The 12877-nt window shown below is 36.4% G+C and overlaps 1 protein-coding gene across 2 annotated transcripts; it reads left to right on the forward strand.

Moving 5' to 3' along the window:
- The first annotated feature begins 657 nt into the window (after positions 1-657).
- On the forward strand, positions 658-9805 carry LOC105057857 (uncharacterized protein At4g15545). Of its 2 annotated transcripts, none has more exons than XM_010940566.4 (9): positions 658-1097; positions 1200-1268; positions 7641-7697; positions 7878-7953; positions 8124-8207; positions 8330-8536; positions 8975-9017; positions 9310-9388; positions 9462-9805. In XM_010940566.4, the coding sequence occupies exons 1-9, from the start codon at positions 810-812 to the stop codon at positions 9552-9554; spliced, it is 996 nt and encodes a 331-aa protein (XP_010938868.1). In that variant the 5' UTR covers positions 658-809; the 3' UTR covers positions 9555-9805. The 2 variants fall into 2 exon arrangements, with proteins under 2 accessions (XP_010938868.1, XP_010938866.1); XM_010940564.4 differs by having other exon boundaries at positions 666-1097; positions 8124-8228.
- Positions 9806-12877: the final 3072 nt, after the last annotated feature.

The raw sequence follows: 12877 nt of genomic DNA on the forward strand, positions 1-12877 counted from the left end.
AGGTGATATTTTTGTCACAACAACATCACGGTGAGATGCAAAACTTTGCTTCATCTCCCTTACGGAAAATGCCCCGTTAGATAATATCACAGCAATCAACTGGCGGTTCCAAAGGTGCCTGCAAGCAATATCTCAGCTGCTCTACGCTACTAGACTTTTATAAGCTGCTCTTTTTGTCCGCATATATATTTTTTTTCTTTTTGGTCATATTGTCCCTATCTAATTAACACACTAAGTCCTGCTTGGGATTAGCTCATGACGTGGACCGGTCCATGTAATGGGACTTGGATCTGGATTGCATTCTAGGCTAGAGAATAAGGTTATCGGATTTGCGGATCCTCCACAGTTGATTGACCAGCACTCTCAAAATCTCTACCATCATCAGACAATTTCGGCGACAACATATTCAATGACATCGGTCTAAAAATATACTCAAAATTGTCATGGATTTGCTCAAGTTAATTGGAGCTAAGATCTATTAAAGCCTTATTAACTCAGACCTACTCAACTTATCTCTATCAGGTTGCCAGATCATATATAATGCCTGCACCTCATGCTTTGCGTGTCTGGACCAACCTACTCCTTCCATGTTAAAATATGGATGATCACACATTCCAGAAAAATAATCACCAACCACATATTCCCCCTCTACTTATCCAATCCTTTATCTCACCAATCCCTCAAGGTATCCATACGTTCCACCCCACACCCTACCCATTTTAATCACCTTTTTTTTTTTTTTCCTTGAAAAAAAAGATCTTGTTTCTTCAAAAAAAAAAAAAATGATGGAAAAATAGGGTGGAGGATAGATGGCAGCACAGGAGCAATCCGCCGAGAGGCCGCCAGATTTTGGTCTGCCTGAGGCGGTGTTGTCGGTGATTCCTTCCGACCCCTTCGAGCAGCTGGACGTGGCGCGAAAGATAACCTCCATCGCCCTCGCCTCCCGCCTCTCCAAGCTCGAGTCCGAGGCCTCCCGCCTCCGCCAGCGCCTCGCCGAGAAGGATGACATCGTCGCAGAGCTCCGTGCTAAGGTCGAGACCCTCGACGCCTCCCTTGCCGACGTCTCTGACCGCCTCGCCCGCGCTGACGAGGAAAAGGTTTTCTTTCTTTTTTTTCTCTTTTTTCCGATTCCTATATTTTCTTTTTTGTTTCAGAATTCTAGTGATTTTGAATGGGTTTTGGTGTTTGGATGCTTGCAGGAAACTCTCCTGAACGAGAATGCTTCGCTTTCCAATACCATCAAGAAGCTCAACCGGGATGTTTCTAAGGTACGCTTTTCATTTCATTTCTTTTGTCTCTTTGCTTTTTTTAAAAATATATATATAATTGTCACTATGGGAACTCCTCTAATGGATTACCTTGATTTGCTTTAGGATTCTCTCTTGTTATTACAATGGAGAAAGGAGAAAAGGTGATTCATTTCTAGTGTGGTTGATGATTCTTGATAGTGGTCTCTACTCTTGGATGGACTTCAAGATTTTTATTTAGACTATTACAAGAAAAGGGATACAATTCTTCTCCTTCTTCCTCCTCCCAAAACAACCTAAACAGCTTTCAAAGTCGAGTTGATTCACAGAGCCCTTCCGACTTTGCATTTTAATGATATTTTGTTCTCTTTTTTTCCTTGCCAAATGTGCATTTTCGTTTAAGAAACAATTAATTTTCATAAAATAATATGAAACCTGCTTTTCTTGATGTCTATTGATAACCTTTTATAAGTGGAGGAAAAAAAAAAGGTGAAAAGTTTCTTAAGTCGTTTATTCTTCTGTGCTTTTGATTATCATCACATCTTTCCACACTTTTTCTTATTTTTGCTAAATTTACTTATATTTTAATTAAACAAACGCTTGGAGTTAATTCGAGTAGTCTTACTTATGGAAAGTATATATTATATTTTAATCAATCAAAATTGATTTTTCAAAACAAAAATTATATGATATACTATTTGTTCTGATGTTCCATACTTCTAGACATCTCATGGATGCACCAATCCTTTGTGGTGTTTAATTGGCTCAATGATTTAGAACCTTGTTTTGGATTTAATAGAAAGAATATTACATCAGATTCCCAAGTGAGAATATTACATCAGATTCCCAAGTGACTATTTTTCACAATCAAACAACACAACAAGGTACTAGTCTAACATTATCAAAAATTGTCTTGGGTGATCTTGTTCCATAAGCACACTAGCTTCAATCATTCTTCACTCCTTGTATTGACAAAATTGTACTTCTTTAAGGAGCCATGTGTTCATCCCTATGCTAAATGCAGGCCCTTATTTATAAAATCAATTACCAAAAAAAGAGAACTAGAACGGGTCTGCAAATTGCTAGGCTAAAAGGCTTGCATGTACAATCTTGACTGACTGCCAAAAACGACTTTTTTCTTCTCATAGTGTAGAATGCTGAGTTTATGTGATGAAATAGTAGGAAAAAACATGTATGTGTGCATGCACACATGCATGCATGTAATGTATGTATATATGTAGAAAAATATGTATGTATGTATCTATGTTCTTATGCACACATGTCTTAGAGATTGGTGTGAAATGTGGATATGTATATAAATATTTGTATATGTTTTTTTTTAAAAAAAAAATGTTGAAATAGGGGACGCCCTAAACACCCCGCCCCACCCCAACTGAACCCCAATTAGGCTCCTTGGTAGATTGATAACAAGCTTGCAGAATTGGAACATTTTATTAGGGGTAAATAAGGGGCTGAAACTATTGAGGGCCAATACACTTGGATTAGAACCCACGATCTCTCGTTAAGATGCAAGAGAATGTATCACTAAGTTAAAGCTCCAGTACATGTGTGTGTATGTATGTACCTGCATGGGTGGTTAGTGGTTAGTGGTTGGTGTAAAATGTGTGTGTGTCTGTGTCTGTGTCTGCATTTGTCTTTGTCAGGATCTGTATGTTCATCAATGTATTTTTTATATAGGGGCTGAAAATGATCTAAGCTTTGGATTGAGTTTGCATTCTAACATGGAGGAAAAGTGTGAAATATTTTATCCATACATCAAAATTGATGGATGAAAGGCATAAATAATAGAGTCCACACAATTTTGTAATTCAACTAGACTAGTGATATAGTCACATGAATCTAAGCATTTTGTATAAAACAGGTATTCATTTATTTATTTATTTTATTGGACTGTGCTAGGTTGGTCCTAGTTCATTTTGGGTTTAGGCTCAGCCTCAATCCAACTCAACTTGATGTCAAGTGGGAATCTTGGATCTGAAGCCCAAGTGCCAAACTCAAATTCAGTGAACCTCAGTCAACCCAAACCAACAAGTGAGTTGGGCTAGCTAGGTTTAGGATAAGCTGAAACAAGTGGCACTGTTAATTGTATAAAGAAACTATACTTGAACTTTGATTTTTTTTTTTTTTTTGGTAAAACGGAGTGATCATACCAAGATTTTAAATTCCGTGGGATAGAGGTGTACCAATATCTCCATGGAACAGGATACCCTGCTATTTTGTTCCATCCTGACAGCTATCCCAATAGATATCCTCCATCTCTCTCCCCTTATTCTTTCCTTTCTTTCTTTTTTCTCTCTTTTTTCTTTCTTTCCTTCTTTTCTTCTTTTCTTCTATCTTACTTTTTTTTCTTTCATTTTTCTTTCTTTTTCTTATCACTTCCTTTCTTTTTTCCCTTTTCTTCCTTCTTTCTTTTTCCTTTCTTCCATCTTTCTTTCCTTTCTTTTTCTTCCTCTCTTTCTTTCTTTCTTTTTCTTCTTGTTCTTTTCTTTTATCTTTTTCTTTCTTCATCTTCCTTTCTTTCTTTCCTCTTTCTTCTTCTCTCCCTACATGGATGGATTTTGGAGTCTCAACCCTGTCCCAATCCTATTTTCTAATAGTAATAGGACAGGATGGTCGGGACACCCCTATCCCACTGAGACATAAAACCTTGATGTCTTGTATGAATATATCCAACAAAATCAAAAAAACTAAAATGTCACAAAGAGTAACTGGAGAAGCTATCGCCTTAGTCCATAAAATATCTCCTGAATGCTGAGAATGTAAGAGGCGACCCAATCTGCAACCCTATTGGCCTCTTGATAAACATGCCTAACGCCCAAAGAAACTGTCCAAGCTATGCTAAGCTTTAGACTGTCCAAGCTTTAGGTTGGGTTTGCATTCTAACATAGAGGACAAGTTTGAGATATTTTAATTTTCCATCAAAATATATGGATGAATGGCATAAAAAGTAACACTTATGCAATTCTATAATTCAACTAAATTAATCATACAATTACCTGAAACATGCAAGCATTTTATATAAGACATGTATTTATTTATTTATTTATCGGACTAGGTTGAGTTCAATTTGGGTTTAGGCTCAACTGCAACCTGATTCAACTTGGGGATGGTTGGAATTAGCCTCAGTTCCCAGACCTAAATTTACAGAATCTCATCCACCTCAAACCAATAAGTGAGTTGGGCTAGTTAGTTTTAGATTAAGTCTGAACAAGTTGTTTGCCTAATAATATCACATTTAGAGTTCAGATGTTCACTTAAGTTTAGGAAACCACTGATTGTAACTCAATTTTGTAATTTCTACATAGTGGAATAACATTGCTCAAGTTCACCATACCTTCATACATGTATTTTTGTGAATCTTCCCTATATGTATATTGAATATCGATTCCAAGATGATACTTGTTAAAGTTTCTTAGGTAAGAGGTTGAGGGTTTCCTTTTGGCATCAGCCAGCCTATGGAGGGGTAAGGGAAGGTCTCGCAATAGCTAGGGTTACCCGGTTGGGATGAAGAAGCATGTGATTAATTTTGCTTGCAATAGAAGAGAAGCTAATTTATAATGCCTAAACACCAAGAAGACCCATCCAATGTTCTTTGACCTCAAAGGGAATTCGTGTTATCTAATTAAGAGAAATAATGATGAAAATATTTTTCTGGATTTTATATATTTTTTTATGGATGCAAGGAAATTAAAATCTTAGCTATTATAACTAGTTGGAGTTTCACCCAACAATCACTTAAACCAACAATCAAACAGTTCTTTATTGGGGCTTCTAATGCCCCATTAATGCTGCATTGGCTTCAACAAGGGAGCTTTTCTAGAGTTGCATTGGATGGAGTGTCATATAGTTGCATCATGGTTGCTATAGAGTTACACCGAAGCAAAGGTGGAGTCCCATCTAAGGTTTTAAATCCTGTGGTATGAAGGTGTCCCGGTCTTTTTATGAAAAGAGATGCCCTACTGTCCCATCCTATCCCAGTGGTGGCCTGATCATGCATCGTACTGTACTAATTGTACCATACCATACTAGTACTAAATCGTTATGCTATCTTGTACCATATCGACACTTAGTATGCTTCATCATATCGTATCATATCATGTGCCGACACTATAATAGGATGGTATGGATAGAGTGTCTGATATCGAGATGATGAACCTTGATCAAAAGAGTAGATTACTCGGAATATTTATAGTATTCTAGGGCCTCTTACATTGACTAGGACATAGGTGTAGAATACCGATTAAAATTATTTAATCCTAAAGAAAATAGAACATTCCTAGATAAACCTACACCTAAATGGTGGTTGCATGGCTTCTAAGAAGTCAGGAAGCACTCAAAATATTGTCTAGAGCTTCTACAATTGTATACAAGCCATCCAACCATTTCTAAACCGACAAGGACTGAAAAATGGATAATGGAAGTCTAGTGGCATATATTTTTGCATCTCAATGAGCTCAATGGTTGGGTTCTTGCTGTCAAATTTAGCAACTTCAGCAATACTCACATCTAAGGTTTGCCATACAGGTTGGTATGGTACCAATACCAAACTGATACGATGTCTCATGCCATACTGACATGGCATACTGTTTTGTACCATACTGAATTGCATACTGACACTGTAATAGAATAGTATTGGTATGGGATTCAGTACCGAAACGGCAAACCTTGTGGACTTCATCCATAGCTTTGTCATTTGACCTCCTATTCAGGTGATTCAAGGTATGTTGGAAAGATAATTCAGTTCCGGAAATAATTGAAGTTCTCACTTGAAAATTCCACATGGAATGATGTTAGTGATATATATTTTGGCATCTGAATGAGATGAATGGTTAGGCTCGAGCTGTCAGACTTAGCAATATCACAGCTTTCATATTTTGGTCGACCTCCTATTCAGATGATTCCAGATATTTTGAAAGATTACTCAATGATTCAAGTAATTGAAGTTGTCTTGCTTAAAAAATCCACATGGGCTGTCTCTAGTGAAACTCTAAAGTTGCTAATACCTAAAATATCATCCTCATACTACTAGGGCTTCAAAAGTTTACAATGATCAAAAAGCTCACAAGTCAAGTGCCACCTTATAACCCCACTCCACTTACATATGAAGCGTTGAGGACGTCTTCCAAAGTGCTTTTAGGCCGGTGTCACCTTCTTAATTTGATGACACATGCATGTATATGCTAAACATCATTTGGAGTGAGCTTTTTAAAAATGAGGCCAAAGTCATAGGTAAATAATATGGGGCTGTACGAAAATCCTCACTGGTAAACATTTAGCAGTATAGAAATGGGGGAATCTTGTTTATCTATCTTACGTCCAAGACATAATTCTCTGTTTTGTTATGTGCTATTAATTTTGCTTGTCTCTTTTTTATTGAAACTTGCTTTTTATTTTTGGTTTACTAGTATGGTTTATATTGAGAATGCAGTTCTTTGACAGATTTAAATTGATTCTTTTCTTTGTCAATAATAGTTTCATAGATTTTTTTTCCTGATCAACATGAATTTATGCCATGATAAGATATGGTTTTCCTGCACTCATGAGATCAATTATTGCATCCTCTCAGTGATTTTTTTTTTTCCCAAAAAATGAACATGTTAAATGTAGCCCACGTGAACCTGTAGTTTTTTCTACAGAGCACCATCCATATGTCTTAAACTTACTAGGCATAATTGTGTATACTGTTTTTTTTTTTTTTTAAGTCTTTTAAGCTTACAATATTTTTTTGCCTTTGTTACTTATACCTTTAAAATCAGCAGCATTCTTTCATTTCCATAGGTATGCTATTGTATTTGCTTATTGAATCAAGTGCTTGTGCTTTAATTCAACAGTATGCATTTTGGCTTTGAATTCATCTTCAAGAGTCCTGAATTCATGCCTTTTTATTTCCATATTCTGCAGAACCATGCACTCCCTCCATTATTTTTATTAAAATTTTAATTAGCTAGAATCATTTGGCTATTCTTGTCATTTTTTAAGAATTTCATCAACTGTTGTCAAGACATAAAAGTTCAATTTTCTCTCAATGTTTGAACTACCTTTCTGAGGGTAATCTCTTTAGATAGATAATCAGGTTCTTTATCAAAATTTAGAATGCATGCCAAGTACAGAATGAGAGGTTTAACAACGATTATTCGAAACTTTGCCATATTCCTTGGTCAAACTCAAAGCCACACAACGCCTATGCAGGTTTTCACAGTGACCAGTTTCTTGAAATTCATATTGTTTAATTCATTTTCATTGGATATTTTGATGCATGTAAAGCCTAGTTTTTGGCAGTGTAATGAAAGGTGTGAATAGTATCTGTCACAGTCAAGATGGTATTTTAAAACTTGCCTTTTGTTATGTCATGATTGTTGTTGGCTTGTGCAGTTGGAAATTTTCAAAAAAACACTCATGCGGTCACTTCAGGAGGAAGAAGAAAGTCCTGTAAGTTATAATGTTTGAGAATCTTCATGTAATCACTAGTTGACTTCTCGGAATTTAGTCATTTTAGTTATCAAAAAAGAGTCGCTGAAAATCAAGCCTTTTTTATTCTTATAGATCAAATTTCATAGTTTACCATTTGAGTAACAACATGGTGGTTAGACTAAGATCATGTTCTTATAGCAAGTAGGAGCTCCCAGGGTGGTTCCAGAAAAGATGACAGACACTGCTAGTTTCTCAACTGGGTCACTTGGTGAAGGTATTCTATTGCAGTGACACTAGATACACTGAATTCAGTTTCAATTATTGTATGCCCTTAGGTATATGTCATCATTAGAATAAGAATCATAAGGAATTACATGTTGGTCTATCTATTGTTAAATATTTTGTTGTGATACTGTTAAAGAACGTTTTGGATTATTTTGTCAGATAAGGATGCAGCCCTGCCCCCATTGAAATCATCTTCTGTACAAAATCAGTTCTCAGACACTGCAAGTTCCATTTCAGAGGATGGTAATTATAGTGGAACAGATGGTATGCCAGTTGGGCATATTTTGGCATTTTCAGTTTCAATCCCAACTGTACATTTTGATTAATATCAAAACTGCTCATCCTCACCAATGATATGCTTGCAGGCTCCAAACAAGGCAAACCATACATGTTATTAACATCACGGGGTAGCACACCTAGGTTCACTCCACCAGATTCTCCTCCTAGACGACATTCTATTTCATTTTCAACTACAAGGAACCTGTTTGATGAAAGGTCATCCATATTTTCTTCCATGCCATCAAGCCATCACAACTCATTTAGCTCTCCTTTTGACATGGGAGCGCAAACAGGTTAGGTTTCAATATTCTTATAGATGTTATAAGAAATACCATGCTTATTTTAAATTATTGAGCAAATGCACTGCCAATATTCTTTCTACCGGTAGTTCTTGATACTGGATTGCTATATCCCATTCGAACTTGTTTTGATTTGAATGGCTATATAGATGGACATAGGATGTAACATAATCTAATATCTATTCTACTATTAAGCTAAACCTCCTGAGCATGCTTGTGAGGCTGCAGTCGGGTGTTATCCATCTCTTTGCACATGCATTGTGCATGCAAAACTCTGGTATATTGTCAACAGGGACTCAGGAATTGGTTCACTACCATGAGCATATCATACCTTTACCGCAAGGATAGCTGTTTGTACATATTGACTGATGAACTTAAGAGCTGCCACCTTTCCTGATTCTGTCTTTTATCCAATCATATAATTTGTTTCAGGACGGACCCGAGTTGATGGAAAAGAGTTCTTTCGCCAAGTCCGGTACATTCAAAGTGCATTTTGCAAAGCATGTTGATTTTATCATTCTTTTATTAGTGCTTCCTGCACTTTTGGGGCAACAGCAAAAGGAAAAAAAAAAAGGGTTGGGTGGGGGGTGGTGGAGGGAAGAAAAAGGAAAAAAGAGGGGAAAAACAGATGCCGCTTGTCAAAATAAGTATCAATCTTGAACTTGTTTTTACATAACTTGTTTTTACATAGAAAAGGGTCCATAACAAAACCATTTAAACATTGTTGTTGATGCTATAATAACGTATCTTATGTTTGTCTCATTCAGGAGCCGTCTGTCTTACGAGCAGTTCAGTGCTTTTCTAGCCAATGTAAAAGAATTGAATGCGCATAAACAGACAAGAGAGGTATGAACAGCCCTGGCCAGCTTTGTCACCGTATTTCTAATTTAATTCAAGGATTCTTTTGATCCATTTCCAGGAAACACTTCAAAAGGCTGATGAGATTTTTGGTCCAGACAACAGGGATCTTTACACCATATTTGAGGGTCTGATCACCCGTAATGTCCATTGAATGTAAAACAGGGGCAAATGATATACTTTCTTCCCCTCTAAGAGATGATGAGTCTTTTTAATTCCTGTTTGCTGTTTCTTTTATAATTTCCATATGTATAAAATGGTGAGCTCTATTTATTTGTGTTAATATTTAATTGTAAGATAATTTAGTTTATATTTTTGTGCTATACTCAGGCACCGTCTGTAATAAACAGTGTATAAAATGGTTGTAATGGCATTAATCTTCAGAGACTGGAAAAATTGTAAAAAGAGGAACGGATGGCCAATGTCTCATCTTCCGTTTAGATCATAGAACATTGTGGAAGGTAACTTGATCTGTTTTACCACATGTGCGCTAATATTGTTTAACATAATAGAATCTCAATGACTATCAAGTGTTCAGGAAAATGTTGCTGAAAGGTTTATACTTTTCATAGTATAGTTTCTAGGATTTGACCTCAAGAAACTCTATGGCAGCTGGCTGAAGTAAAAGATTGGCATCGTTAAGCCGAGGCTCAGACCTAAAAAATATAAAAAGAAATGTCCAATTTTACAATGAAAAGGGCCGATTAATAAAAAGACTTTCTTAATTGTAATCGAAACCAAATTTTAATTCTGGTGACGCAGCCTTTGCTGTACTTTTATCTCGTGTAAGCCTGCGTTCCTCTGTCATGTCCAGGCTAGGTTCGGATGCCGATGGGTTTAATGGTTTCTGGCCCAAACTCGAGGATTCCACCTGGAGAAATTTTTTGTCCACCGCAGGCAGTGCAAAACGGGTGTACTGCCAGCGGTGATTGGCTCGTGCACGAAATCAGTGCATGATGCATAAAATAAAAAAAAAATCTTTCGACTCTGCATATCAGCCAAACATCACAAGTGATGCGTGCGGTTTTGTACCATCCACGGTGCACAAAGAATTTATCTTCCACCTGTCAAGCTGAACCAAAGTGTTACAGCATGGACCTAGGCCCACCAGTCTTTTTCTTAATTATTTTTTTGATAAGGGCTCATCAGTTTTTTTTTTTTTTTGATAAGGGCTCACCAATCTTTAATGATGCAAGAATTCAACGTTTTTTTGGAGCAGCAGATATCTGCATGTGAGAATATTACCTCCTGCGTATGTGATAGTTATTTGCATTTATAGGAATCTTGTTGACCATCCATGCCATGATATGTTTGCCAAAATGATACTTGTCATTTTTTTTTAATTGTTGAATTATCCAATCTTCAATTGTTTTGCTAAGTATGTATGCATTTGTCATATCTTATAAATATTTCATGCCATCAATCTTGTTGTTAAAATAGCTGAGTGGAATGCATAAATTGATGATCCCCGTTAGGAAGACCATAAAAGGAAAGGCGTTATATGGCAGGAAGTTTGTGAGAGTTTGAGTTTCATAATGGGTTTTTTCTTTTACAAAGTCATTCTCCATGATATTAAAGATTTTCGATAAAGACGGCATTTACTTAACTTATTTTTGAGGTGTAGGAGATATTGACGGATGATTGTGATTCCATTGACACAGTGAAAGTATTTCGTCTTACGACTTTTCTAATCATCATTTTTTTTTTCCAACCAATAAATAGGTATGGAATAGCCATGTGAGTGATTCAAGAGGGTGCTTTGTGAATGACTTTGATGTTAGCAATTTGTACTTAACAATAATTTGAAAATCAAGTGCATGATTGCCAACAATTCAATATGTTTAGAGCACTTGAGTGACTCAATATGAACCCAGCAAATGATCAAATGCTAGGGATCAGATTTCTCTAGCCATTAGATTGTTTTATTTTATTTTTTGATAGAACATTAGATTGTTTTATTAATAAAGTTTTTGAGACTAAGAGGCTCTAATCCTCGCATTTTCTATCCTATACTCACTCCATTCTTGGGGGTAGATTTCAATAAGCAAGGAACCCTGCAGTCTACACCTTGTTCAAGTAGCAAGAGGTGATACTATACAGAAAAGTGATGGGTGATTTACTAACAAGAATTATTTGGCTGCTTTTATATAAAAATGAAACTCTTTATAATTCATGAAGCTGTGATTTTAAATTTTGGTGACTATTATTTTATTTTATTTTTTTGGATTTACTAATTTGGCTGATCATCTCACGTTTCTTGCGATAAGTATCTCTCCATTTTAGAAGCATATGATGAGGCTTTTATGTTTGGCAAGCCTGAGAAAAAAATTCCAAGATAACATATATATAAACCCAGAAAACTTGATCGGGGTGTCCTAAAAATGTAAAATAAATCCAAACCACTGTCTAAAACTTGTAAATACAAATTTAACTATTATAACGGTGAAGATAAACCATATGTGTTCATGTTTGCAATTAAACCAGTTATTTATTGGTATTTGTCTTTGTACTAGAGATTTTGTTACAAATATCCTTGGGTGTTAAAAAAGATAGTAGTGCTGGATCATTTTAAAAAAGCTTTACTTTTCTGAGTTGTATAAAGCAAAGATTTTTTCTATGGGTTTTGTTATAATATTTTGTTCTTCGCATAATTTTTTTCTTATCAAGATGGATCTTAATAAGAAGGAAGGGCATCATTAGTCCTACATTGATTATGAATCAAGGAAAACTATGGTTTATACAGGAATGAACCATCTTTCTCGCATAAAGCCTACTGATTGGAATTCAAAGAGGCGAAACGGTGAGGCCATGGGCCAGAGCAGACAATATCTCACATGCCGAGCTATGAGTCCTTAGCCGTAATATTGGTGGTCTATGTAAATCTCAAACTTATGATGATGATACACCTTCCGCCTGTACACAGACTCCCCTTTGATTGGAGGTGCTGTGGTGATAATAAAGAAGAAGGGCACCATTGGCCCTACATTAATTGTAAATCAAGAGAAACTCAAGCTTATATAAGAATGGACCATCTTTTTTGCATAAAGCTCATTTTGGATTGGAATTTCAAAGGATAAAATAGTGAAACCCATGAGCTAAAGCAGACAATACCTTACGTACCAAGCCATAAGCCCTTAGTCGCAATATTTGTGGCTTATGTAGATCCCAAACTTACGACTATGATACACCTTCTCTCCATATATAGACTCTCCTTTGACTGAGGGTGCTGTAGTGATAATAAGGAAGGAGGGCACCTTCTGCTCGTACCACTCCTCCTTGATTGGGGACTGTGGTGATAATAAGAAAGGAGGGCATCTAAGGCTGGAATTGGGCTCAAGCTGACTCAAAGCCCATCAGACCGGGCTTCGGGCTTGGCCCGAAACACTTCAAGCTGAGTTCGGGCCTAAATATGGGGCCTATTTATTTTTTCAACCAAGCTCGGATATACCTTTGGCCCAACACAGGCTTGAGCCCAAA

Source organism: Elaeis guineensis, chromosome 14, assembly GCF_000442705.2.
Source record: "Elaeis guineensis isolate ETL-2024a chromosome 14, EG11, whole genome shotgun sequence".
NCBI lineage: Eukaryota > Viridiplantae > Streptophyta > Magnoliopsida > Arecales > Arecaceae > Elaeis > Elaeis guineensis.